Source organism: Vulpes vulpes, chromosome 7, assembly GCF_048418805.1.
Source record: "Vulpes vulpes isolate BD-2025 chromosome 7, VulVul3, whole genome shotgun sequence".
NCBI classification, from domain to species: Eukaryota; Metazoa; Chordata; class Mammalia; order Carnivora; family Canidae; genus Vulpes; species Vulpes vulpes.
Genome location: NC_132786.1, coordinates 45,672,264 through 45,697,052, shown reverse-complemented (window position 1 = coordinate 45,697,052; position 24,789 = coordinate 45,672,264). Strand labels below are relative to the sequence as shown.

At 39.7% G+C, this 24,789-nt stretch overlaps 3 protein-coding genes across 6 annotated transcripts in view; 2 read left to right on the top strand and 1 right to left on the bottom strand.

Annotated features, from left to right (window-relative positions):
* FRG1 (FSHD region gene 1) overlaps positions 1-24,789 on the top strand; it is a 128,999-nt gene that overhangs the window by 14,595 nt on the left and 89,615 nt on the right. Inside the window, exons 7-9 of one of the 3 annotated variants that reach the window (XR_012002594.1) lie at positions 2,430-2,521; positions 3,040-3,150; positions 4,347-4,433. Coding sequence is in view for 2 of the 3 variants with exons in the window: in XM_025984567.2 (XP_025840352.1) it covers positions 2,430-2,521; positions 3,040-3,150; positions 4,347-4,383 (240 nt within the window). In the remaining variant the exon portion in view is untranslated. Of the gene's footprint in view, positions 1-2,429; positions 2,522-3,039; positions 3,151-4,346; positions 4,481-16,683; positions 19,880-24,789 lie in introns of those variants that run through there. The other 2 variants (XM_072763694.1, XM_025984567.2) reach the window with 2 other exon arrangements.
* LOC140599763 (uncharacterized protein C11orf98-like) lies at positions 863-1,722 on the bottom strand. The gene is made up of 2 exons (XM_072764933.1): positions 1,714-1,722; positions 863-1,515 (listed from the first exon to the last, which is right to left on the bottom strand). Exons 1-2 carry the CDS (start codon positions 1,720-1,722, stop codon positions 1,078-1,080), a joined length of 447 nt encoding a protein of 148 aa, XP_072621034.1. The 3' UTR covers positions 863-1,077.
* ASAH1 (N-acylsphingosine amidohydrolase 1) overlaps positions 21,366-24,789 on the top strand; it is a 47,494-nt gene continuing 44,070 nt past the window's right edge. Inside the window, exons 1-2 of one of the 2 annotated variants that reach the window (XM_072763693.1) lie at positions 21,541-21,731; positions 24,440-24,705. In XM_072763693.1, the coding sequence (XP_072619794.1) occupies positions 24,688-24,705 (18 nt within the window). In that variant the 5' untranslated portion in view covers positions 21,541-21,731; positions 24,440-24,687. Of the gene's footprint in view, positions 21,732-24,439; positions 24,706-24,789 lie in introns of both variants that reach the window. The other variant, XM_072763692.1, reaches the window with a different exon arrangement.

Below are 24,789 nucleotides of genomic sequence, written 5' to 3'. Positions count from 1 at the left end.
ATGCTTTTTTAGGCCTATTTTTTTTCTTGCTTGCATTTTAAAATATAATTTTTAAGTAGATATGTTCACATGGTTCAAAATTTTAAAAATATAAGCATATAAAGAGATAACTCCTTTCTATAGCCTATTAGTTTCTTAATAAAAACGTTTATAATTTTCTGCTTTTTTACAATAAAGTTAAGCTCCTGCATATACTCCTTTACACTTTGGGTTTTTTTCCTTAACATTGTTCTCTGGGAGATTTTCCCTTATCACTGTGTAGAAATTTTTTCTCTTTTTTAACAGCTACATAATATTCTATTTTAGGGATATACTGTAATTTATTTGATCAGTTCTTCATAAATGCAAATTTAGGCTAGTTCCAATCTTTTACTCATACAAACAGTGCTGTAACACCCAGCTTTGAATATGCATCATTCTGTAGGTGTGCAGTTATATCTGAGGATGAATTACAAGGTGTATGAAAAGTGTTAAATCATAAGATTTTTTTAAATTACGTTTAAAAAATAACCACCAACAACACACAAACCAGGACAGAAGCCTGTAGCTTCAGGCACTCAGCTGAATGTGACATGTACTGCCTTCTTGAATCTTCAGAAAGTTCCTGTGAGGTACCTATTATCTTAACATAACCAATGAAGAGAGAGCCTTTGAGCCTCCTTATATCCTCACCTGTTGTGATCAGTTATGAAACCCACACAGCTAAATATGATAGAGTCAGGATGTGTATGTAGGCCGAGCTGACTGGAATCTATTCTGACATTCCATATCATACTCCCTCTCAAGAAACAGGTTATTAGAAAATGCTGGTGGATTTCTCACTTACCTAAAAGTATGGTTTTTTAAAACAATGCAAATAAAGTATAGTGCTTTGGGGCCTTTATTACAAGTGGAGCTGACTGCAAGGGGGCCCCGTTCTCCAGTCTTTCTTCACCACCCTCTTCCTCTTAACATATCCCTCCATGACAGGTCACTAGGCCATGAAGGAAGAGGAGTCTGGGGAGAATGAAAAGGGGCAATGCCTTCTCCAAAGTCCTCTGGACAACTAGAGTCTTTCTGGCTCCAGCTTAGAATCTTCTAGTGGAAGGGGTGAGAGATTCCCCTCTCATCTCCAAGGTCCTCCATGTCTATATCCTGGGGTGCTTTTGTCCTTTTTTGCCGCTTGGGCTGTGGTCCACTAGTCCTGACTGGCCTTGTGGGGGCTTCCACATCCATGGCTGCTTTCTCTTTCTGGGCCAGCCAGATCTGCTGGTGGAGCTTTCTGCGCTTCTTCCCAGACAGAGTAATGTTGGCACGTGCACTGGACGCCCGCTTCTTCAAGTGGTGCTGTGTGATCAGCCTTTCATCTATCACAGCCCCGACTACCCGATGCTTCAGTCGCCTCTCCCGGTTCAACACCCGCCGGCGCTTGAACAGCTTCTTCTTCAGCTCCGTTCGGGGCCGGTTGATCTTCCCCCTGGGAGGCCCCAAAGCACTATACTTTAGAACATCTATGTAGGAAAAACAAAATAAAATCTATGGGGAAAAAACAAAATATTGTGCTGTTTTTAATTACTGTTTTTATATGAAGTATCTGTCACATTTTCCCGGACCTGTTTGGTTAGTCAAGTACCTGGAAGTTCTGAGCAGTGATAATCTAGAACTCCTTCCACCTATGTTTTACTTCATAGGCTCTGCTAGTCTGTATCAGCCATTCCACCTTTATAGCCTAACCTTATCCATCAGGACACATTCCCTCCTGCCAAAAGTAGTATTGTCACAGGTCCTGGCCAGTAATCTTCCCAGGTCTCCTAGGATCCTGCTAATCAAACCTGTCACACATATAGCACTGGTTGGACTCTTAGCCACAAAGATCACTTTGGATTGCAAATTGCCAGTTCCTCTGGCCTGAATTCTGTTCTCTCTTGTCCCACTCATTGGATCCTAATTGCTTTATCAATATCTGTCACAACTTAGGAGGATATAAGGAAGATTTAAAAGGAGTGGATTCCAATTAAGTAAAAGTAAGCTGTGTCATGTTTAAGGTTTTAATGGATTTGGGAATAGCTATACAAAGTAAAATACCTACTATCTTAAACTTTAAGTGTTATAAAATAAATACTATTGGGATAATTTGAATATTTACTTTGTGGCCAAAATTAATTAAATTATTGCCTGATTGCTCAGCAGGATCTAATCTATAAAATGTTCTTCAAATAATTTTGTCTTTTGTGTTTGATGCAAAGGTTCTAGAGGAACATAACGATTATTTAATTATATATGTAAATAAAAACATCGAGAACCTCTCTTTTTCTGAATCCAATTGCTAAGTTGATTGTTGTCTTCATTTGCATTAAGAAATCATCTAGGGGGTTCTCATGAAATAAATAAAGTGTGGGGAAAGGGAAGATACATGTATAACCTGTTGGGTTTGCATCTCCACTGTCCAGATTAGATCATGTGCTGAAAGAGAAACTAAGAAAAAAGATGATATTCCAGAAGAAGACAAAGGAAACGTTAAACAGTGTGAAATCAATTATGTGTACGTATTCTTTTCCTTTGAGACCTTTCAGATTTGGCAGTGAAGTACTTCTCAAGACACATAAAATATGTGAAGGACAAGAGGCAGCATAAAATAGACTCTAGGACAAAGAACTAAGCTGAATGCTTTTCTTTTCTCAAAGCTTCAGTTTTCCTAATTACCTTGCTAGATTTCAAAGCTAAAGTTCACTTGGATTAGTCTTTTCTCCCTATTCATTAATAAAATGACTATAGCTTATCAGTATATAATGCCAGCCAAATGTTGTTCCATAGATAGGATTTAGGGTCTCCAGCTAACATGCCTTAGTGGAAATGGGGCTTTGTAGAGCTGCCCAAATAGCTGTCCTCTTCATGGAGGAGCACTAAGGTCATCTTTGCAGTTGAAAAGCTATATGTTTTTAAATAAATACAATTATTTTTTTAAGTAAACAAGAGAGTTTAAAAGTATTTGTAAGTTTATGAATAAATATGTATAATCAAAGTTTGAGATGATTTTTAAGAAAGGCATTTTCTTAACAGAAAGAAATTTCAGAGTTTCCAAGACCACAAACTTAAAATAAGTAAAGAAGACAGTAAAATTCTCAAAAAGGCCCGGAAAGATGGATTTTTGCATGAAACACTTCTGGACAGGTAGGTATATTTTTATTTATTTCCAACTATTTTCAGTATCCAGTAGAAATGGTATATATATATATAACCAGTGTTCTTTTTCAATTATTACAGTTCTTAAATTTTTGTCTTCTAATTTGTGAACATAGTAATGTTACCTAAAAAGGACATCATAAGTCTGGGGAAAGATCACCCAAGAAAGAATATCTAAAATTAGCCAGATTCCAAAAACTTAAATATTTTGTTATAAAACATTCAGGTTTAACTGAAACTCCTTCATAAATTTGACATTACCTTTCTATAACTATTAGAATCAGGGCTAGAAAGAAATAGTTTAATTCCAAAATTCAGTGGGTTCTAGTTAGAATAGTACAGGTTCCTAAAAATGAGATAAAAACATCAGTTCAAAAATGACTAAGTATAAAATGAAATAAAACTGAACCGCTTTTATTAAGTTGAATTTAGAAGTATGCAGGATATTTATCACAGCACATTATTAATATATATCTAATACTGTTCTTATTTAGGTAAGTAATGTCCTAGATTTATAACATAAAAAAGTGGGTAGAGGGGGTTAGCTGTAACTTTATAAACATAAATCAAATAAGTGCCAGATTGAAAGAGAATTTGGTAATCTGCCACTCCTTCAAGCCCTGTGTTGCAAAATCAGTCTTAAAATATGTCTTCACTCTACTCGATAAAGATAATGCTTCATCCTGTTTTCCTATTACCTAGTTGATCAAGTTGTTACCGGAAGTTAGTGATACAAGAATTTTTCCTGCTGAGCAAAGCATGTATATAGTTTTAAGAAATCAAGAATAGAATGTAAAAAAAAGATCAAGATATGGATGCAAAAGAAATAAGGTCTATGTCTTGTAACTTTTACCACTTATAAAAATAGAACATTGCCACCCTGTTAAATAGAAGTTTAGGTCTTACTTAAATTCAGAGGTGATTAAAATTGCTACTGTGGATTGAAAAAGCTCTTAGGCAACATTTCTTAAAGATTAGGACAGACTAATAAATAAAATGCATTTAGTATGAAACATAACATTGAAAAGTTAAATATTAATTAGAAAGTATTTTAATATAAGTAGAATGGTAATATAATAATCAAAATTGAGTACACAATTTCTGAGTGTGAGTATGTATTTAGTAATTGACTATATATATGGCTTGTTTTACATAATTTTTATCATTTGTCTTTGTTTAAACAGGAGAGCCAAATTGAAAGCTGATAGATACTGCAAATGACCAGAATTGTGTTTCTTCTCCTGTTTGTTTGTTTGTTTGTTTGTTTGTTTGTTTGTTTGTTTCTGAATAAAATAATCACTGGAAGTGTTTTTACAGAGCTCTTGGGCTGTTATGGATTTATTGCTGAACTAGTAGCTAGTTTAAACAAGATTAATCAAGTTTAATTGAGATTCCCCGTGGATGTACTTTTTAGTTAACTGCAGTGTTTCACATGGAATTGTAAGAGAGTACACACTGAACATGCCACAGAATTTTTTTTTCTTTTCTAGAGTTTGTCATAAAGCATGAGATGCTACTCTATGAACTTTGTGTTTCTTGTGTAGCTTATGGAATCTCTTATTGCTTCACAGTCTTTATACCATTGATGCTTAATTGGGACCTTCAAAAAGAAATTTGAAGCTCCCAATCTAGTCAACGGGGCTTTGATTGATTCTGCCTCCTAAATATTGCTAAACTCACACAAGCCAGTTATCAGACAAAGTGGCTTGGGAAAAGAGAAAGAAATCAGGTATTAGGTACTAGGATGGGAACAGGAAACATTACAAAAGAGCAAGTAGGCTCAGAACAGAGGATAAGAGTAAAATTGGGAAAATTCCCTACTTAGAGCAATTTAGCCACAATGTATCTGTATTTAATGCTTTTTTCCTCACCTGTGGAGGATGATGGGACAGGATGAGAACGGAGAACAGAGCTATTAAAAAGGTTCAGATACTACATGTTGCTGAGGTCTTTTAGGCTGAAACACTTTCATTCCTCACCTGTGTCTCTCTGAATTCCTGAACATGGTATTCCAGATGTCATCCAACCCTATGAGTGTTCCAGAATCTAGGTTGTGTATCAAAGGCCTGGACTTCATCCTGGAAATTCTCAGAAGGACCAAGTCTGGCTGACTCATCCATATGTTTTTACAATTCCCCATTGATGATGTACAGCTAGGATTGAGACCTGACCTAAGGTGCCAGACCTGTCTAGTTCCCAGCCTTTATATTCCATAGGTCACCAGCTCTGGAGTTACATGGCCCCTCTACAGCAAGGAAGCTAAGCTACCAATAGCAACCTTATAAAAGGGCTCTTGTTGTAAATCTAGTCCTAACTTGCCATTCCAATTCAAATACCTAGATATCTCCCCATTTTGTGTTCTTCTTCCTCTGATCCTTAGGTTAGGAACATGCTTACTACTTGGGTCCCCCAAAGCAGTGGTTCTCAACCAGGGGCTAATTTGCTTCTCAGAGGACATTTTGCAATGTTTGGAGACATTTTTGGTTGTCATAACTGGGGAGTGGGGTGGGGAATGCTACCAGCATCTACAGGGTTACAGACTAGGAATGCTGGACAGATCCCACAGTGTACAGGACAGCAGCCCCCCACAACAAAGAAATTTCCAGCCCAAGATGCTAATTGCCAAGTTTTTGACACATACCCTAGGACTTAGTCTGTTCCTTGCTTTTGCCAGCTCCCAACCCCTAAAAAATATAGTTCATATTTATATATGTAAGAATCACCTAGCGTACCTGTAGATTTTCAAGACCCACCCTTAAAGATGTCAGCAAGTTTAGGATCGTGCCCTAGAATTGACATTTTAACCAGCATTCCAGGTAATTCTGAGGCAACTGATCTGCACTATACTTTGAGAAACACTACTCTCAAGGGATTGAAATCTTGCCTCCCACAATAGCTCAGTACCTGAGACCATCTGCCAGCTGACTGATTTCCCTGGAACAAGCATTCTGTCTGCCTCAATTGCTGAACATTATGCATTCCTGGATTCCTGTCACTGGGCTCCCCCTCAGGCTCCCCCAGGTCTCGTCCTAGTTCCAGAGAGCAGAACTAATTACAGGTCCTGGCAGTGGGGAAGATACAGATTAAAAATATCCACTGCCTGCTCTTGTGGAGTTTATGTGCAACTGAAGGAAGGCGGCAATAAAAAAATCACAGATAATTGTTCCTTCCCCGTTTCTATCATTGCACTTTACTCCAAACCCCATTACAGCCTGGCATAGTGGCAGGAGTGAAGAATAAATACATCTAAATATCATCTGGTCCACATTTTTCTCCTTGCAAAAAAAGATGTCATGAAAATTTTGTTTAAAGCACTGACAAAATCAAGATGCCTTCTGATCAAGCATTCCCCTGATTTGCCAGTCCAGTAGACGTGTCAAAAGGCTTTATATATAACAAAAACACTAAACAAAAAGCATTCCCCTGATTTGCCAGTCCAGTAGACGTGTCAAAAGGCTTTATATATAACAAAAACACTAAACAAAAAGCTTCCCTACACCCAATTTTTCTTTGGTCACATTTCAGATCATTTTTTATGTACATTTTTTTATTGGAGTTCGATTTGCCAACATAAAGTATAACACCCAGTGCTCATCCCGTCAAGTGCCCCCTCAGTGTCCATCACATTTCAGATTAGATCATTTCAATTTTTCTTACTTGCAGGTTCACTGACTCACTTTTCTATCACCTCCAAATTGCTGTTAATAAACATCTGGTGATTTTTAAGTTTCGTACGTTATTTTTACTTCTAGAATCTATTTGATCCTATTGTTGTTAACAGTTTCTATTTTTGCTGAAATTTCCTATCTATTCATTACAAGGGTTTTCTTTGAGGGCAGGGTTACAATAGTATATGCTTAAAATCCTTGTCTACTGATGCCGGCATCTGGGTCATCTTAGGTCAATCTCCACTGATTGTCTTTTGAGTATGTCTCTTCATATAACTGATTAGATCGTATCTTGGACATTGTGAACAATACATTGTAGAAATTGTGCATTCTGTGTTCTTCTGAGGAATTTTTATTTTCTTTTTAGTAGGAAGTTAACTTGTTGATCTAATGCTCCAAATTCTGTCTCCCCAGTGGTGGGCAATATCTGAAATATCTATTCACTTCTTTTTGTTTTAGCTTGGCTGCTTGAGTCAGCCCCAAGGATGTGGAGTTCAGAGATCCCTGAGAGATTTGAGCAGTATGGCTACTACCTTCTGTGGCTCACTCCTTTTCAGGATTTCCTTCTCACTTTCTAGGTTCTTTGGTCACTTTGACCTCTGATTCCTCAACTAGTAAATGACTTAAACTTTCTATTTGAATTTTATATATTCTTAATGGCACTGATCCTGCCATAAGTTAAAAAGATGTTAAAAATACATTTCTCCTCTTACTAGTCTTAACTCTCTTCAAGTTTCTGCATGTTTTTCTCCGTTACCTTTAGATAATTTTTAATTTTTATCCAAAGTTTAATTTTGTGTGAGAGGGGTGGTCTAGCATCAGCTACTCCATCCACCAGGACCTGCTCAGACTCTCATTAGTTTCTTGCCCTCTCCTCCCTTAGTTAAGGACCTGCCTGGGCCTTTTTAGATACAGACACAAAACTCTAACATCCCCAAGAAAGAAATCATTAAAATAAATGAATGCATCATACCTCTTAAGATAGACCTGAATTCTGAAAATGAACTCCTCAAAACCGATGGCCAAGTACCCATCCAAATACCATGCAATTCTGGGTCACTCCCAGTCTAGATGCCAATTAGTCCATGGCTTCAACTCACTATTCTAGCAGGAATTATATTTTTTCAGTTATTCTGAAGTCTTAGGACACAGAAGAACATTATTAAAACACATATTTTACTAACCAAATTATTATGACAGGATAACTTTTATAACTGTGACTTTCTCTTATGATACTTTTTTTTAATGGTATTGTCATCATAATATTAGCCTGAGGGCCTTAATGCAGGTAACTTCCATTATAATTTTTTCAGGCTCAATACTGTTGAGATCCACTTCATTTAATGAAAAGATTAGAAACAAAATGTAAAAACAAGGCTAATCCACAACTGTATTTCCCCTTTCCTCACCCACCTGTTAAGTTTATATTAGAGTGCACATTTCATTAAGAGTACTTGATGGTGTTAAGGCAGGTTTTTGCTTTATGATATTTCCTGTGTACTTCACCCCAGGAAAATCTCTGACACTATTTGCTGTATTTAATTTTATGCTACTGGACTACTTCTCTTAAATATTACTGAGGCTTATTTTCTGTGATGGAGAAATAATATGCCATCTTTCTATTTAGCTTTGTGTTTCAACACTGCCCTTGTATTTCATAAAGGATAAATTTTCAGAGAGCATACCCAGGACTTACAAATTAAGATCTGCAGGTGTTTATTTTTCTTACAGTGTTTTGCAAACCTAATGAGGTTTTGCAATCCTGTTTTGAGTGCTGCCAGTAGAGGGAAAAGGGGTGTAGCATCACTTACTAGTGTTTATTTTTCCACCATGCAATTTCCTAATTCTGTTCCTTCAGAAACTTAAGTGGAACTGTAAGGAAGAGAACAAAGAAAGCACACCTCATTATTCCTTTAAAAAGGTAAAAACCTAAATATAAGTAGATGCCAAGGTAAGAAATCAAGTCATGACTTCTATTAGTTCCCTAACTACCACCTGACAAAATTAAGTTATATAGCTAGTCAATCACATAGGAAAAAAATAGGAAATGCTTTAAGCTTCTAGTGTCTTACTTATTCTTTTACTTTATTATTTCTTATATTTGTGTAAGCATTAGTATTTTTCTTATTCTATTGCTAAATATATTCCACCAAGGGTTTGTTTTGTTTTTTATTTATTTTTAAAAATTTTATTTATTTATTTATTCATTCATTCATTCATTCATTCATTCATGAGAGAGACAGAGACATAGGCAGAGGGATAATCAGGCCCCCTGCGGGGAGCCTGATGCTGGGATTCGATCCCAGGACCTCAGGATCGCAACCTGAGCCTAAGACAGATGCTTAACCACTGAGCCACCCAGGTGCCCCTTGTTTTGTTTTTCAACTGGTAGCAGAAAAAACCCAGAGGTAAACACCTAGGTTTCGGGGAAACTTAAAATTTGTTTAGCAGCCCACCAGGATTCATTCAGCTTAATATTACCTGTCTATATAAAATAACTTTCAAATGTGGTGCTCATTTAGGAAAGACCAATGGACTGCAGACCAACCTAGGCTGTTCTACAATACCTCAACCCTAAATCCTAGTTTAGATCAGCTTGCACAGCAGCAGGAATGCTTTTCCATTTCCTATTATGTCGAAAAATAATTTCGCTAATGGTCTACAGAAACAACCCTCTTGCATGTTTGTTGCCTTGTTCTTTTTAGTTCAAAAATCCTCTCTAGGGATCTCTGGGTGGCGCAGCGGTTTGGCGCCTGCCTTTGGCCCAGGGCGCGATCCTGGAGACCCGGGATCGAAGCCCACGTCGGGCTCCTGGTGCATGGAGCCTGCTTCTCCCTCTGCCTGTGTCTCTGCCCCTCTCTCTCTCTCTCTCTGTGACTATCATAAATAAATAAAAATTAAAAAAAAAATCCTCTCTAGAAGGCCTTCTATATACCCCATCACTGCTGCTTCTACCTCTCCGTCTGTGACTACCAACTTTGTTTTTCCATTTTCCTTTTACTACTCTAGCCTCATTCCGCACCAGTGTGCCCTTTCCATAATATAGGAAAATGGGCAAAGATTTAAGCATTTAACAGAAGGGTAAACAAAAACTTCTAATAGATTTCCTCTTGACTCTCCCATGAAGATACCCCTTCTGAATTTTTCCACACTGAATTCAGCTCTCATCCTAGTGCACCCAGAGTTGAAGAATCATATATCATGGCCCCAAGTATCAGTTTTGAAACTTCTCATTATCCCCACCCATCAATTCAGGCTTTGCAGCACATACTGTCCACACCCATTACCACTGCAATTCTGCACTGCTCCTTGTCAGTGTCCTGACCCACCTGAAATCTGGTTCATAGCCCTGTCTTCATGGAGTCTCCCATCTCAGTTTCATTGACTCCAGCATTCACGCTCTTGTGACCTTTCATCTGCCTTAAAAAAATTCTGTCCTCTTGGCTCAGATGATTTTTTACTCCACCTTAAATTAACTACAGACCAGCTGGTTTAAACGTGGTGCTTTCTGCTATTGTCTTCCAAGATTGGAAACCCTGATCTCTATCTCTGAGTGACTCTCCAAGGGCATCCCTTTACCCAGGGCTCTTTTCATTTGAAATGTTTAGAAACCTACTTTCTCAGTTCCAAGCCCTCTCTGTTATTAATACAGTTAATTTTCTTAAAGTTAGTATTTTATTTCTAAACCTAACAAATTACTATTTTTAATACATTGTGTTATTTAATATCACTGCATTCACAGAATATAAAGTATCATTTTTCAATTCAATACTCAAATTTTCCTGTATAACAAATATATTACCTCTAAGATCTTGCCCAGTTCAACAGTAAACAGGATCTAAAGTTTTCTCTTTAATATTAGAAAATGACCAATTTGCCATATGATATAAATAAGAAATGAAGGATGAAAAGTCATCTTACATGTCTAAGAACACATTCACTATTTTTACACCTCTTCTCCTCCTCCCTCACCCCCGGATTGTTACAACTCATGCCCAGGAGTTGAAGGGAATGGTACCAATATCAACCATTTAACTACATAGTCACAAACTAACAACTACTAAATGCACTGACTTCTTTCTTCCTTTTTCTCTTTCCTGGGATTTTTCATCTCATTTTAAACCCAAGAGAAGTGGGGGAGTTTGACCTTGATTTTATAAAACCAGTACTTCTACTTTGAGTAGTGTGACAGATTAGATACTACGAATGGTAATTCTTAATAAAACAACTAATACACTGGATAAAATATTTTTAAAGATCTTTTGAATAAAACCACTCATCCACATAAAGGAAGGAATCTGTAAACACCAAACAAAGGGAAAGAAGGAATGTCAGAGGCCAATGAGTACCAAGCTTACTCTCACCTGAAAGTTTCTACCAAATCCTGGAGACTTTGAGCTTTGGCTTTGACAGGAGCCCAAAATATGGGATACTGCAAAGGGCTATCCATTCAAGGATAACAGTGAATGAGAAATAGTATTGGGCAGCCCCGGTGGCTCAGAAGTTTAGTGCCACCTTCGGCTCAGGACGTGATCCTGGCCCATGTCAGGCTCCCTGCCGGGAGCCTGCTTCCCCCTCTGCCTGTGTCTCTGCCTCTCTCTCTCTGTCTCCCATGAATAAATAAATAAATAAAATCTTAAAAAAAAAAGATATACTATTGCACAAACAAGGGGACAAATAAATACATGTTTCATTTTGTCACTAAGTAGAATGGAAAGAAAAAGAATCTTCCCTTGAGATGTAATCATAAGCTGGCTTCAGATGGGTTTGTGACTCAAAGTCAAACTACCTCTTATTTTAAAAGAAAAAAATCTCAAGTAGATAATTTTATTTTTTTGTATATTTTTATTGGAGTTTGATTTGCCAACATCTAGCATAATACCAGTGCTCATTCCGTCAAGTGCTCCCCTCAGTACCCATCACCCAGTCACCCGAACCACCCCCCCAACCACCACCTCCCCTTCCACTACCCCTTGTTCATTTCCCAGAGTTAGGAGTCTCTCATGTTCTGTCTCCCTCTCTGATATTTCCCACTCATTTTCTTTCCTTTCCCCTTTAATCTCTTTCACTATTTTTTATATTCAAGGAGATAATTCAATTTGAAATGGTCTCATTTGGTTATGTTTTTTGGACCTTAAAGTAAACCTGCCAAAAATTTTTTTCGAACAAAATAAGCAGCTCACAGTGAAAATTAAAAATACACAGAGAAACAAAATACCATTAGAACAAAGAGAAACAAAAGATTTAAAAATATCAAAGGTAGAATGTAGAATATTAAAGATACTTAACATGTTTAAAGAAATAAAACTCTGGAATATAAGCAGGAAATATGACATAATAAAAAGACTAAGCAGATATGAAAGAAAAAATTAAGAACTTTAAAATTTTTTTTAAATTAAAAATTCAGTGGGTGCATTAAACAAAGCCAGACAGAATTAATAAACTAGAATATATCTGAATAAGTGGCCCCAAGTACAGCATACAGAGAAGGAAATGGAATATATGATGCAATAAAAGTCAAGAGAGACGCAGAACATGATGAAAATGTCTAATATATGTCCAATTGAGATATAAGAAGCAGCTAATAGAATGGGAGAAAGGTAATAAAGGTAATGACTAAGAATTTTTCAGACATCAGATCTTGGAATCCCAGTGTATCCCCAGCACACCACTTCAACACATTGTGGTAAAACTGCAGAGCTACATAGCAAAACATTTCATCTTAAAAACAGCTAGAAGGTAAAGAGTAATCACCCAAAAAGTATGGCAGTTCAGCAGATTGCTGACTTCTCATTAGCAGATATGAAGACAGAAGATAGCAGAAGAGTATCTTCCATGAGCTAAGACAAATAATTGTCAACCTAGAATGATATACAGGTGCTCCTCAATCATATTTTTAAATATCAAGCAAAAATTGTTTAATGACACATAAGAATTCAGGAAAATCAATGAATGGAGAAGAGATATTCTATCAAAAAAATAATAGCTATGTTAACTATGAATTCAGAAGAAATTACTATATAAATAATTCAGGTTACTATATAACCATAAAAGTCATTTCACTTTGAAGATAAAACAATTATAAACTTGTACACATCTAAATATAGAGCAAAAATTAAGAACTACAAAGAGAAATTGGAAATCTACCATAGCATATATCTCTAGATAATTAATAAATTGAGTAGACAAAATACAGAGAATTAAATAGCATAATCATATAATGTGACCTATGGGATATGTGAATAACACTTGACATAAGAGGACTGATATTCTTTCAGGCATTTGGAACATGCAAAAATTGGACTCATACTTAGCCACAAAGTTAGCATCCAAAGAATAACGCAACAAAGACCATATATTCTGCAAAATGCAGTGAATTATTTATTTAGAAACCCTAACAAAAGATAACTTACAGAGTTAAATGATACTTAGTGATGCCTCTCATTTATATAGAGTTGCTTTCTTTGGAGTTTATAAAAGACCATCTTCCAATATACTCTTTACCATTTTCCAATATACTCACCATAAAATATATATACCATATAGAGAAAAACATTAAAAATGCAGAAACTACTACCTTTTGGAATTTATATTATAGAAATTCACACACAGTTAAGGAAGATAGAAAGGTGAAGCATAAATGGAGTGTTTTTTTTTAAATAAATTTAGAATTTTACACATTTGGAAAATGTGAGTCCTCAGGAGATGACTTGGTAATTTTAACATATCTTGAACTTGCTAAATGGGTAGACGTGGGCAGCATTAACTTATTGTTTCTTATTTTACCACAGATGCATAAGAACTCTTGATGATCTGATACTAGTGCATGAATCAGTGTCTGGGAATTTCCAGTGTAGTACTCTTTTGAGAACGTGGGCTATGAATGGAGGAGAATGAGATTAGCAACAGGATCTGAGGGAGACTATTCTTAACACAGAGGAGATTTGAGTACATTTAAATCCTAAGATCAAGAAGTCAAGAGAGAAGAGGTTGGAAATGTAAGAGAGAAGACACAATTCATAGCATGGTATTCCTGAAAGGAAGCAGAGATTAGAACCTAGAAGACAAGTGAAGAGATTAGACTTAAGTAGGAGGGAGAAGTTCTTCATGGTGGCAGAAGTAGAAAGGTTAGATATAGGTACAGATCTGTACATAAATTTAGTGGCAAAGAATTGAGGCCATTTGCTTCTGAAATGTATATTTTCTTCAGGAAGAAGATAAGGTAATCTAAGGTAATGTAAGAAATAGATGACCGAAGTTTTGGAAAGGAGGTTTGAAAGAGTTGTTGAGACACAGAGTACATGAGAATCATAGATTTGCTACATAGTATTAAGGACCAAGAAGATTTTTATAATGATTTTATAATGATACTTAATCCATTGAAGAGAACTCAGCAGCCTAGCTCCAGCTATATAGAAGATACAGATTTATATTTATCCATGGCTGGGTGTTATAGGATAGATAATGAAAGGACAAAAAACAAAAACCATCTATTGGTAAATGAGTAGTAAAATGATGGACCATGGGATCAAAGCTAGGGAGGGGAAAATAGCAACAAAGTAGTGAGGGTAATAGAGGAAGAAAGCAGACAGGCTGATGAAAACAAAGACCATCAAGGAATAGGGGTAACCAAATGAACAATCTAGAGAGCTAGAAGGTCAATCCAGGCTCTAGATACAGCTGTTTGTGTAAAAGGTAGATGTCTTCCATTGTAATTCTTCCTATATAGAGAGTATATCAGAACTATGTAACTTACATATGGTTTTGGGATCTGGCCTGGGAATTTAGTGTAGTGATTAGATATTCCTGAAATCAGAAAAGCTAAGCATAATTACTTACCCTGTCTCAGATTTGTCAACCATAGATGGGAATAATAACAGTACTTCATATCTGTATGTAAAGTGCATATTGATTTCCAAACACCCAACTTAAAAACTTCTGGAAAAAAAATCTATTTGTAATTTGGTGATTCTTTATGTTATTTTAGACACCACTTGGCATATGATGTTAATGCAGTTCCTTTAGTTTATTCAACAAATAGTTATTTGTTATTGAGTGATATAATGTGTCAGACACTGTCCTAGGTGCTGAGATCAAACACTAAACAAAAGAAAACCCCTGCCCTCGTGAGACTTACATATTCTAGCCAGGAGACAGGTGCTAAACAAAATGAAAGCCTGTATAACAGCAGGTGGTGATGATGTTTGGAGTCAGGGTAAGTGGGGAAAAGGAGGATAAGGAATATACGTGGAGTCTTGCATAAAATGCTATAGGAAGGCCTCCTTAGTAAAGAAGTATCTGAATATTTGCATAAACCACATAGATATCTGTGAAAGAACATTCTACACAGAGGGAGCAGTTAGTACTAAGTTTCTTAAGTGAAGCATACTTGACATGTTAGAAGCCTATAGAGAAGACCAGTGTGGCTACAGCTTCCTGAGAAAAGGCAAAGCTAGAAGGATATGAGAACAGAGAAGAAGCAGGCCAGCCATATCCTAAGTAGCCTAGTAAGCCATGCTAAGAACACTGGCTTTCATTCTGAGTGAAGTAGGAAGTCAGGAGGGTTTTGAGGAAAGGGGTGACATGATCTGACTTATGTGGAGATTCAATGATGGGGAAAAGCAGGGATGCCAATTACAAGGTTATTACAATAATCCAGATGAGAGTAACTGGGACCAAGGCAGAAGTGGAACTGGTAAGAAGTGATCAGATTCTGCATATATTTTGTAGGTAGAGCCAATAGGATTTGCTGGTTACTGGTTACGTGGTAAGAAAGAGAAAAGTCAAAGGTAACTTATAAGCTCTTTGGTCTAAGCAAACTAGAAAATGAAATTGCCATTTATTGAGATAGGAACAGTATGGATTGGGACAGAGAAAATAAAGAGTTTCAGGCATTATAAGCTTAAGATGCCTATTACATATCCCAAGTAGATGATGTAGAGAAGACAAATATGAGTCTAAGTGAAAGGTATGAGCTAGTGACATGAATTTAAGAGTCATCAAAATAGAGAAGGCATTGACATGATATTGGATGAAAGCATACAAGGAGTGAACACGGGAAAAGCAGAAAAGACGTCTGAAGACTGGCCTGGGATAGAGGTCAGTTAATGAGAAGAAAGCAACATTGGATATTCACGTATAGAGGTCAGTTAATGAGAAGAAAGCAACATTGGATATTCAAGATGTGGCAGTGAGGAAGAATCAAAAGACAGTGGTATTTACAAGCCAAATGAAGTAAATTTTCCAATGTCTAAGATACAAATGTGGAATTGGGTATTTGAGGTAAAATAGAGGCCAAGAACATTGCAAGAGAAGTCAAGAGGCCAGAGTATTATGAGGTTTGTTTTCTGTGGACATTGCAATCACCAAAAATATTGAGAATCACTATTTGAAGCTACACTGATTCCAACAGTGAGCCAGGTGGGGAAAAGCTCCAAGGGGTGAGAAGAAACAAGAGACACTAGAGGCCTACAGATATCTACAGTGTGATGGCACTGGCTTCCAAGTCAAGTCAAATAATTGTGAATATGGGGGTGTTGGTAATAATACGTTGGTCATGTGAAAGTGTTGTTGTTAACCACTACAAAAATGGTGATTTCATATGGTTCAATCTAATAACAACATATATAAAATACATTAGAATGGTGATTGGCTTCCTAGGTTGATATATATTTATGTCAGTCCTATTTTCTCTTTCAGTTGGGAGACTCCCTGAGATCAGGAATTTGTACTTTACTGCATGTTTCTTTCATAGCACTTAGGATTTGCTTGGTACTTTTAGCTGGTCGTATAGTACTTTCTATATATAGATTATCACTATAATTGCTATTGTTGACTTCTGTTGTCATTTCAGGGCAATAATCATTCTCCTCACCTTCTGAATGAAAACAACTGAGAAAAATACACGGGCATTAGATGGCGGATCAATATCAGCTTTACTGCTGAGTAATCTGGAATAGAGAGAACACTTGGACCTGAGGCTGAGATGGGATCCCAAGTCTTTCTCCTCTGGAATATATTCATGCACTCAGTCCCTTGACAAATGCAAACTGCTCTCCAGGAGCACAGCCAGTTTCTAACATGAGTGGAGTGAACAGGGGAGGGTAAGGCTGGGATGGAAGTAGGAGGCACGAGTACATACAAAAGACACCCGTCTTTGACTGCCTTCTCTCCACATCTCCCAGCACCAGCACTTCATGATGCTTTCTTTAGTGTCTTCACAGCCATCATGATAACACTGTGTTTTTAAACTTTGTTGGACATGTGGCAGTTTTGGAAGATGTGGTCAAAGGCAGCAACTATTCCCCCTTTCACTATTGTCACCCAGGGCTTGCTACAATGAGTTTACCACTATGAGCAAGCAGCTCTCCGTGAGAGAGCAAGAGAGGCCAGGCCACATGTGTGCAGTGACCCTTCCAGCTATTTACCAATTAATTAAGGCACGCCTTTCCCAGGGACATGTGGACTGAAGGAATTGGAGAGAAAGGTGGATGTTTTCTCCCCAAAATATCTGATTGTGAAGCCTGAAGCTTACACAATTTGGACAGTCCTCTTTTTAAGGAAAATAATATAAAATTACAAGTGCGAAATTAGGTAGAAAGTTTGGAAGAGCCCTGAGGAAGTGAAGGTCTTGAAACTTTAGCATTATAGCTTTACAATAAATCCTCTTGTGCTCTTGAGAAGGGAGGAATACCTGTTTTAATACGTGCATCAGTTAGGATGCTCTCAGATACAAGCTTGCAAGCAAACCACTTGAACTAGTTTAAATTACAAAGAAGTGTAGTGGCTCACATTGATGAAGAGTCCAGCTGTTGGACAGGCTCCACAGTGGGTTGATTTAGCAGCTTAACAATGTCAGAATGACCCAGTTTCTTTCCATCTCTCCTCTGTGCTGTGCACAGTATCTATTCCATCTTCCACAGCTCCCCTCAAGTTCACAGCATCAATGCCAATGGCAACAAGAACTACTAGCTAACCTTTTCCTGTTAGAAAATAAAGGACAACTGCTTCAATCTTGGAGCAAAACTCCAAACTTCAAAAAACAGCCTGTTGGATTCAGGAGTCTAAATGATTAAACCCAGAGCCAAGCACCGTGGCAAGAAGGATAGGGCAGCCTTAATGTCAGGCCAGCCAGGGCCCACCTCCAGAGATAAGGATAAGGATATGGCTCATGCAAATCATGTGGCCACTGCATACCAGAGGAGTGGAACTGAGGTTGGTGAAAAATACAGCTACAGTATTAAACCAGAAGTGAGAGTATGGAATAATGATCTAAATGTACTGAAAAGTTTTCAAGATACTCCTCTGATTTACATTTTCCCCTCCATCATCATCTTTCTCCACCGCAAAACTGAAAGCCCCAGGAAGGCATGGGCCATCTGTTCACTAGTTACCCAGCACCTAGCGTAAGTGCTCAAGATGTACTAAGAGAATTCATGAATTTAGTACAAACTTTGGAGAAACAACTGGCAGGAACATTAAACAGGTACCTATAAGGGTTTATTTAAAAGGGAACTATATAAGAATATGCAGTAAGAGCAACAAACATTTTATTTCTTGAATTTTTGAATATTCAGTTTTATTAAATCAAGCCTTACCTCTTCTGAGTAATGTGGTGTTAGGTGCAGTAGAGTTCATTTAGGGTGGGGTGGTTAGACTGCAATGATTTTAAATCAAGGCTCCACCTCAGAAACCTAGGAATGTTAGTAGGAGATTTAAAAAGGTCCACAGCTTGCCAAGAACTTCAGCTATTCTGATAAACATTTTGATTACTGATGCTGACTGACTCTTGCATTCTAAACAGGTTATCCAAGTCTTAAACTTGATGCTTGTTGTGAAGATAGTATTTGAATCACCCTTCCCACAAAGATAGTCATTTATTTGTACATTTAAATGTCTTTTAAAAAAATATTTTATGTATTTATTCATGAGAGACGTATAGAGGCAGAGACATAGGCAGAGAGAGAAGCAGGCTCCCTGTGGGGAGCCTGATGCTGGACTCCATCCCAGGATCCCAGGATCAGGACCTGAGCCAAAGGCAGATGCTCAGCCACTGAGTCACCCAGGTGCCCCTTAAATGTCTATGTCAGTATGCCACAAAAGCATGGAATTTTTTCCTATGACCACACACCTTGCCTTGACTTTCTATACATCCCTAGTACTTAAGAATGGAGTAGAAGAAAATATATATGTAAGAAAAAAATGCAAAAAAATGGTAGGCTTTGGAAAAGTAGATTTAATATTTTTAATTTGAAAACAGAATCAAGAGTATATAAAAGGCCTCTAAAAGTTGAATGCAAAATTATGTGAAAATTATGCCTAAGAATATTATGCCAATTGACATAACTTTTTCTACATGAAGAATCTGATTTTGCTTAGACCACTTTACCACCAATGAATATCCTCTCATAGGGAAAAAAAATATGTTAGGTGACATGTTTAAAGTACCCTCAGTAGTATTTAAAGTGAATGGTCTTCAAACCTAATAGCTATATATATACTAAAAGACAGGAATCCTCTACTTCTGCAGACTGTTTTTAAGGTCCAAGATAATCTAATATATTCACAGAGGGAAGCCCTTTACGATGGCTGCCAATGGCCTATGTAATCTGCCCTACTGCCCTTTCCACTGGGACTTCATCTACTTCTTTTCCTCCTCTTACTTCAGCTCTACCTACACTGACTTCCTTGCTGTAGACAAACATGTCAGGCATTCTTGTTTTTAAGCCTCTGTCCCAGCTTAGACACCTGCCAGGAAAACTCTCTCACCTCCTTCAAATCTCTGCTCCAACTTCACTTTCTCAGTAATGCCTATCCTGTCCATCTGATTTAACATTGTGATTCTCCTCTTACTCTGCTTTTTCTCTACGACACTTATTACCTTGTAATAACATTCTATATCAGTTTTCTCATCTATTGTGTGTATTATCCACTTCTCATATAACGTAAGCTTCATGAAAGGACTTTCTTTTTTTGTTGCTTCACCCCAGTGTCTGAAGAAATGGTTGGCACATTGAAGGCTGGCAGTAAATATGTCTTGGATTAATGAACATTGCAGTGATCCGCTTGCTTACTGTTGAATCAGTAACCACTTTAATCATGTGAAATGTTTCAAAAGTCAAACTTCCTCAAAGAGGGTCTGAAAATGAACAAAGGGATTCACATTAAAAATGGAGCTGGGAAGCCCTAAAGGAGAACTTCTCACACGCTACTACTTACCACCTTTTACAGACCCCAATAGGAAACAGCTTCCCTGTACCTTCCACAATAGGAAGAAGCTTACTTTATCACTCTAATAATAGGAAGGAAGATTTCCTACTGTCCCAGCAACGAATCAGCCTGTGAGAAGTCCCCAAAATGGAACTCTTGTTCTCCTACAGTGGACTCTGGATCCAGCTTCCAACTTCCTTTCCTCTACAAAAACAAGCCCCTCTCTTTTCTCCCAACTTGCCAATGGTTTGCCACAGTTTGAATGTCCCAAACTGCAATTACTATGCTATTCCGAACAGACTTATTCTGCTTAATTTGAACAGCAAATTAACTGGCTATTTTAAGATTGACAAGAAGATTGTTACCCCACCCCACCCCCAACACACACACAATCAAATTCTCATTTCCCAATCTCCAACAAAAAAATTGATTTTTTTCCCCTTAAGGACGGAATATAAATGGGTAATATCACAATTTCAACCACACAAAATATAAATGAAGATTTTTAGTGATAGTATGCTAAGTTTCATTAAGCATCGAAACAATGCTAGTTGGGAAAATCCTAGAGACTCGACCAGAAAGTGCAATCTGGTCAGAAAGGTTTCCTGTGGGACTTCTAAGTAACCTCCAACAGGGCGATCATGTCCAAGGAAGGCATGAATGGCAGGCAATTAAGCCTGTTGGTTTTGCAGGTGCAGGCTGGACACCACCGCATACAGACTCTCCTGCCGGTTTAGCCCAGTCCTGCCAACATACAGGCTTCGTGGTTTAGACGAAAACGCACAGCTGCTGGGTGGCTGGACGCACCCGCGAAGGAAGGTTTGCGGGCTACCTGGTCCTTCCACCTGTCTCTAAGTCCAAGTAACTGAAAACCTGAATTCTGTGACTCGTCAGCTCTGCGGTGGAAACCTAAATGGGTCATTCGTAGCTCGCAGTGTCCGGGGGGATTAGGTCCCCGAAACCTCCCCTCCTGCCCCTAACACCCGGGCCGGTCCAGTGGCTCCACGATCGGGACCCACAGGCTCACTCGGCAAAGGCGCGTCGGGGTCGCGCGTTACGCCGCCGCGTCTTGAGCCTCTGGCGAGCTGGGTCCGTTCCGCGCCTCCGCACGGGGTGGCCTGGCGCACGCCTCGCCCGGGCCGCTTGCAGACGTTGCACAAGGGGCGCCGGGCCCAGAGCCCAGGGGGACCCCCCCCGCCCCGGGCCGAGCGGAGGAGGCTCGGCGGAGGCTGCGGACCGCCAGGGGGCACGACCCGGGAAAAGTTCCGGAGCTCCACCCCCCGGGGCGGGGCTGGGGCTCGGGCTCGGCCCAACCACTGCCCCGGGAGGGGGAAGCCCTAGGGGCTGAGCCCCGCGTCCCAAGGCCGCGCGCCCGCCGAGCCCCGGGCTCCTCGCCCCTTGCTGCGCGTCCCCCCGCCCGCCGCCCCGGCGCCCCGCCGAGGAGCCCCGCCCTGCCCGCACCCCGCGCCCCGGGCCCTCCGGTCCCCGCTCCGCCCCGCTTGGTGCGGTCCCGCGTCGCAGGTCACGCGGCGGCGGGGCGCGGCCTGCTCCGAGCCCAGGTGGTGTCCTCGCCCCGTCGGCGGTGTGCTGCGGCGCGGCCTCGCGGCTGGGACCATGCTGGGCTGGAGCCGGGTAGCGCTGGTCCTCGCGGCCGCGGCTGTCACCTGCGCCTCCGCGCAGCAGGCGCCGCCGGTGAGTGCGGGCGGGGGGGGGCGCAGGTGCGGGCGCGGAGGAGGCGCAGGTGCGGGCGCGGAGGAGGCGCAGGTGCGGACGGGGGGCGCAGGTGCGGGCGGGGGGCGCAGGGGGCGCGGAGGCGGCGCAGGTGCGGAGGAGGCGCAGGTGCGGGGGGTGCGCGGCCGACCGCTGGACCCCGTCCCGCTGGACCCCGTCCCCCTGGACCCGGTCCCGCCTCATTCCACACGGGCCGGGACAAGAAGGCCTTTCGGGGAAACCCTCATCTCCGCAAAATGCTGATTGGGACTTGCACACCCCCAAATGCGAGCGATCGCGCTTGTTTTTACCAGTTCCAGGCCCGCGCATCCTGAACTGCTAAGAACGAGTTCCCGGGGACTCGTTACACACCTCAGAGAAGCCTGACGACTGTGGCATTCTCTGCCGGGTGACCGGGTGCCCAAGGAGACGAGGCTCCTGAAGTCCCAGAGGAAAGCCCAGGCGTCCCCATCCAGGGCGGTGGGAGCCGCCCAGACAGGCCCCGAGGTGGCTGCTGTGGCCTTAGCCCCAGAGTCATGGGAACTCCTGTCCCGTGGCTCTTTCCCCAAAAGGAAGTAAGTCACAGGAACTCAGACTTGGTAACTGCAAGGGACAGTGAGGGACCAGCCAGAGAAGGAAGTAGACTCAGTGGGAAAATGTCTAGCCAGAGGTCACACTACTGCTTACTGAAGCTTGCCTAAACTCAGGCCTCTGGACACTTAGTTTGGTGCTCTTTCATAATTCTCTTCTTTAAAAGCAGTAAGACTCCATTTCTCTTTGCCAGCAGATCAGATGAATATGCAGAAAATGCCAAAGAAGGCATCTCATCTGACCTGAGATGTGATGAGGGTGGTTTTGAAAAGCTTAGGTAGGCTATTGACAGGCATTTCCTTCTCTTTTTATTTTTCTAAGGAGACATGATCTAAGAATGAAATCATGGTGGGATATTATTCATTCAATAAAATTGATAGACTGTTAAATAAAAACATAATAAAATGGTATTACAGTGATTTTAGTAACAGAAAAATATGCGGTATACACTCGTGGACAAGAATTGGAAGAGTGTACAAAGAAAGTGTTTGCTTTAGTGTGTATAGGGAATTCATATGCTGTAAAGTGGTTGGGATCTTGAGAATTTTAAAAGAATTTAATACTTTGATACCATAGGGGCCCTTCAGTCAGAGGCCACCAGAAAACACACGTAGTTGAACAAATCGGGTTTATTACTCTTTGCAGTGGGAAAGAACGCACACCATGGGCAATTGTAGGGCCTCTCAGTAAAAGGGCATTTGGCAAAACCTATTTCATAATTTGGACTTTGATTGTGTGATTGGGGATAGGTCTAAGGAATAGGAGGTTTGCTCTACATTGGATACTTTCAGGAGGTGGGGCAATTCTGTGATTGAGTAAAGAAGAAACATTCGTTTAGCAAGAGAAGGGGGTGTTTGGCATTTTGTGGGTTGCACAATACCCTTGTTTTTGTGCTTAAACAGAATCATGAAGTAGATTTGTTTCATTTTATCATGTTTCAAAGTAAACTGAGGTATTTTTTGAAATTGATTATAGCCAACATGAGATCAAAAGTGGCCTGAATGTGTTATACCAGTGCGTAATAATATTGGGGTCTAATTGTGAACCTCTGAACAGTTTCAGGGGTCGGGGGTACATTTATTTTTCCTTCTTTGGCATTTTCTGCACGAGTTTTTAAAAAGCCATCTTTAGAACAACAAGATAATAGTTCTTATCTAGAATAGTGGTTGTCAAAATCTAGTCTAGGCGTTGGGAAGCTGTTTTTATAAGTCCTAAATGAGAAAAATGAGGGCATAAAGCCAAAATTATTAATTTAGAATGCTATCTGTTCTAATTTTGTGGCTTTTCAATTTTTCTTTTTAAGGTGTTTTTTTTCTTTTATGTACATGGGGTTTTGTTTGTTTTTTAACATCTCCACTGGGAGGATAAAAATTTGGACTCCCTTGTGCTGGGCTTTTTAAAATATTTCATTAATCTGGAAAATTCTGTCTGAAAGAAACCTTTGAAAGTTCACAGAAGTATTGTGACCTCATTCTCTGAAAAGAATAAGCAGTTTTGCACTTTGAATCATATGGTAAATTGTGTGTATCCACATAGTAACAAAAGATATTTCAAAACTACTTTTGATAAATGTGAACAATGAGGATGACTTTAAATTACAAACAAATTATTTGATTTGGAATGTCTGTGGGTTTTGTGTTTGAGGCTTTTCACAATACAGCATGTTTTAAGGTCTTCCTGAGTCATTCTTAATTACCCATTTTATCAAAAGACCTACTAAATGATGGTGGTGGCAGAGGTGGCCACAAGAAGTATCTGAAGTGGGAGATGAAGACTGTGTCATCCAAGGCTCTGGACCTTTTCACATTAAAAAGATCAGAAGTTAAAGGGAGCAAAGGTGGATATAAGGAGACTAGTCTGGGGGAGAAAACAGTGCAATGGAGAGAGAGAGAGAGAGAGAGAGAGAGAGAGAGAAGTGGATGGTTCTAGAAAAAGTTTGGAACGAGCAGAAGGAAGGATTGGGTGAGGATGGGGGACAGCTGACTTTCTCAAGTGCTTAGTTGGCCAAATGTCAGCATCACTGCAAGGGAACACAAGAAGGGAAAAATTGTGGTGAAAGAATGAAGATTGTTTTTATTCTGGTTATATTGAATTTCCAGTTGCACCAGGATATCCAGGAGGCTGTTGGGACTGCAGCTCAGAAGAGGGAGATGGGCGTCGCAGGCATGCTACTTAAAGCCACTGGAGAAAGTGAACATTGAGCAGATGGATGACATAGAAAGAGAAGAGGACAGGCAAAGATTAAGGGGAGAGAAGAAATGGCAAAGTTTAAAGCAGCAGCCAGGGTGGAAGAGTGAGTGTTGCAGAAGCTCCGAGGAGAGAGTGGAGCAGGTTCTCCCTGTGTCGGATGCCTTTGAGATGCCAGGTATGTTATACATGGCAGTTGGAGGTCATTGGTCATGGTCACCTTGGCCTGAGCAGTGTTGAGAGCAGAAAATAAGCTGATGTA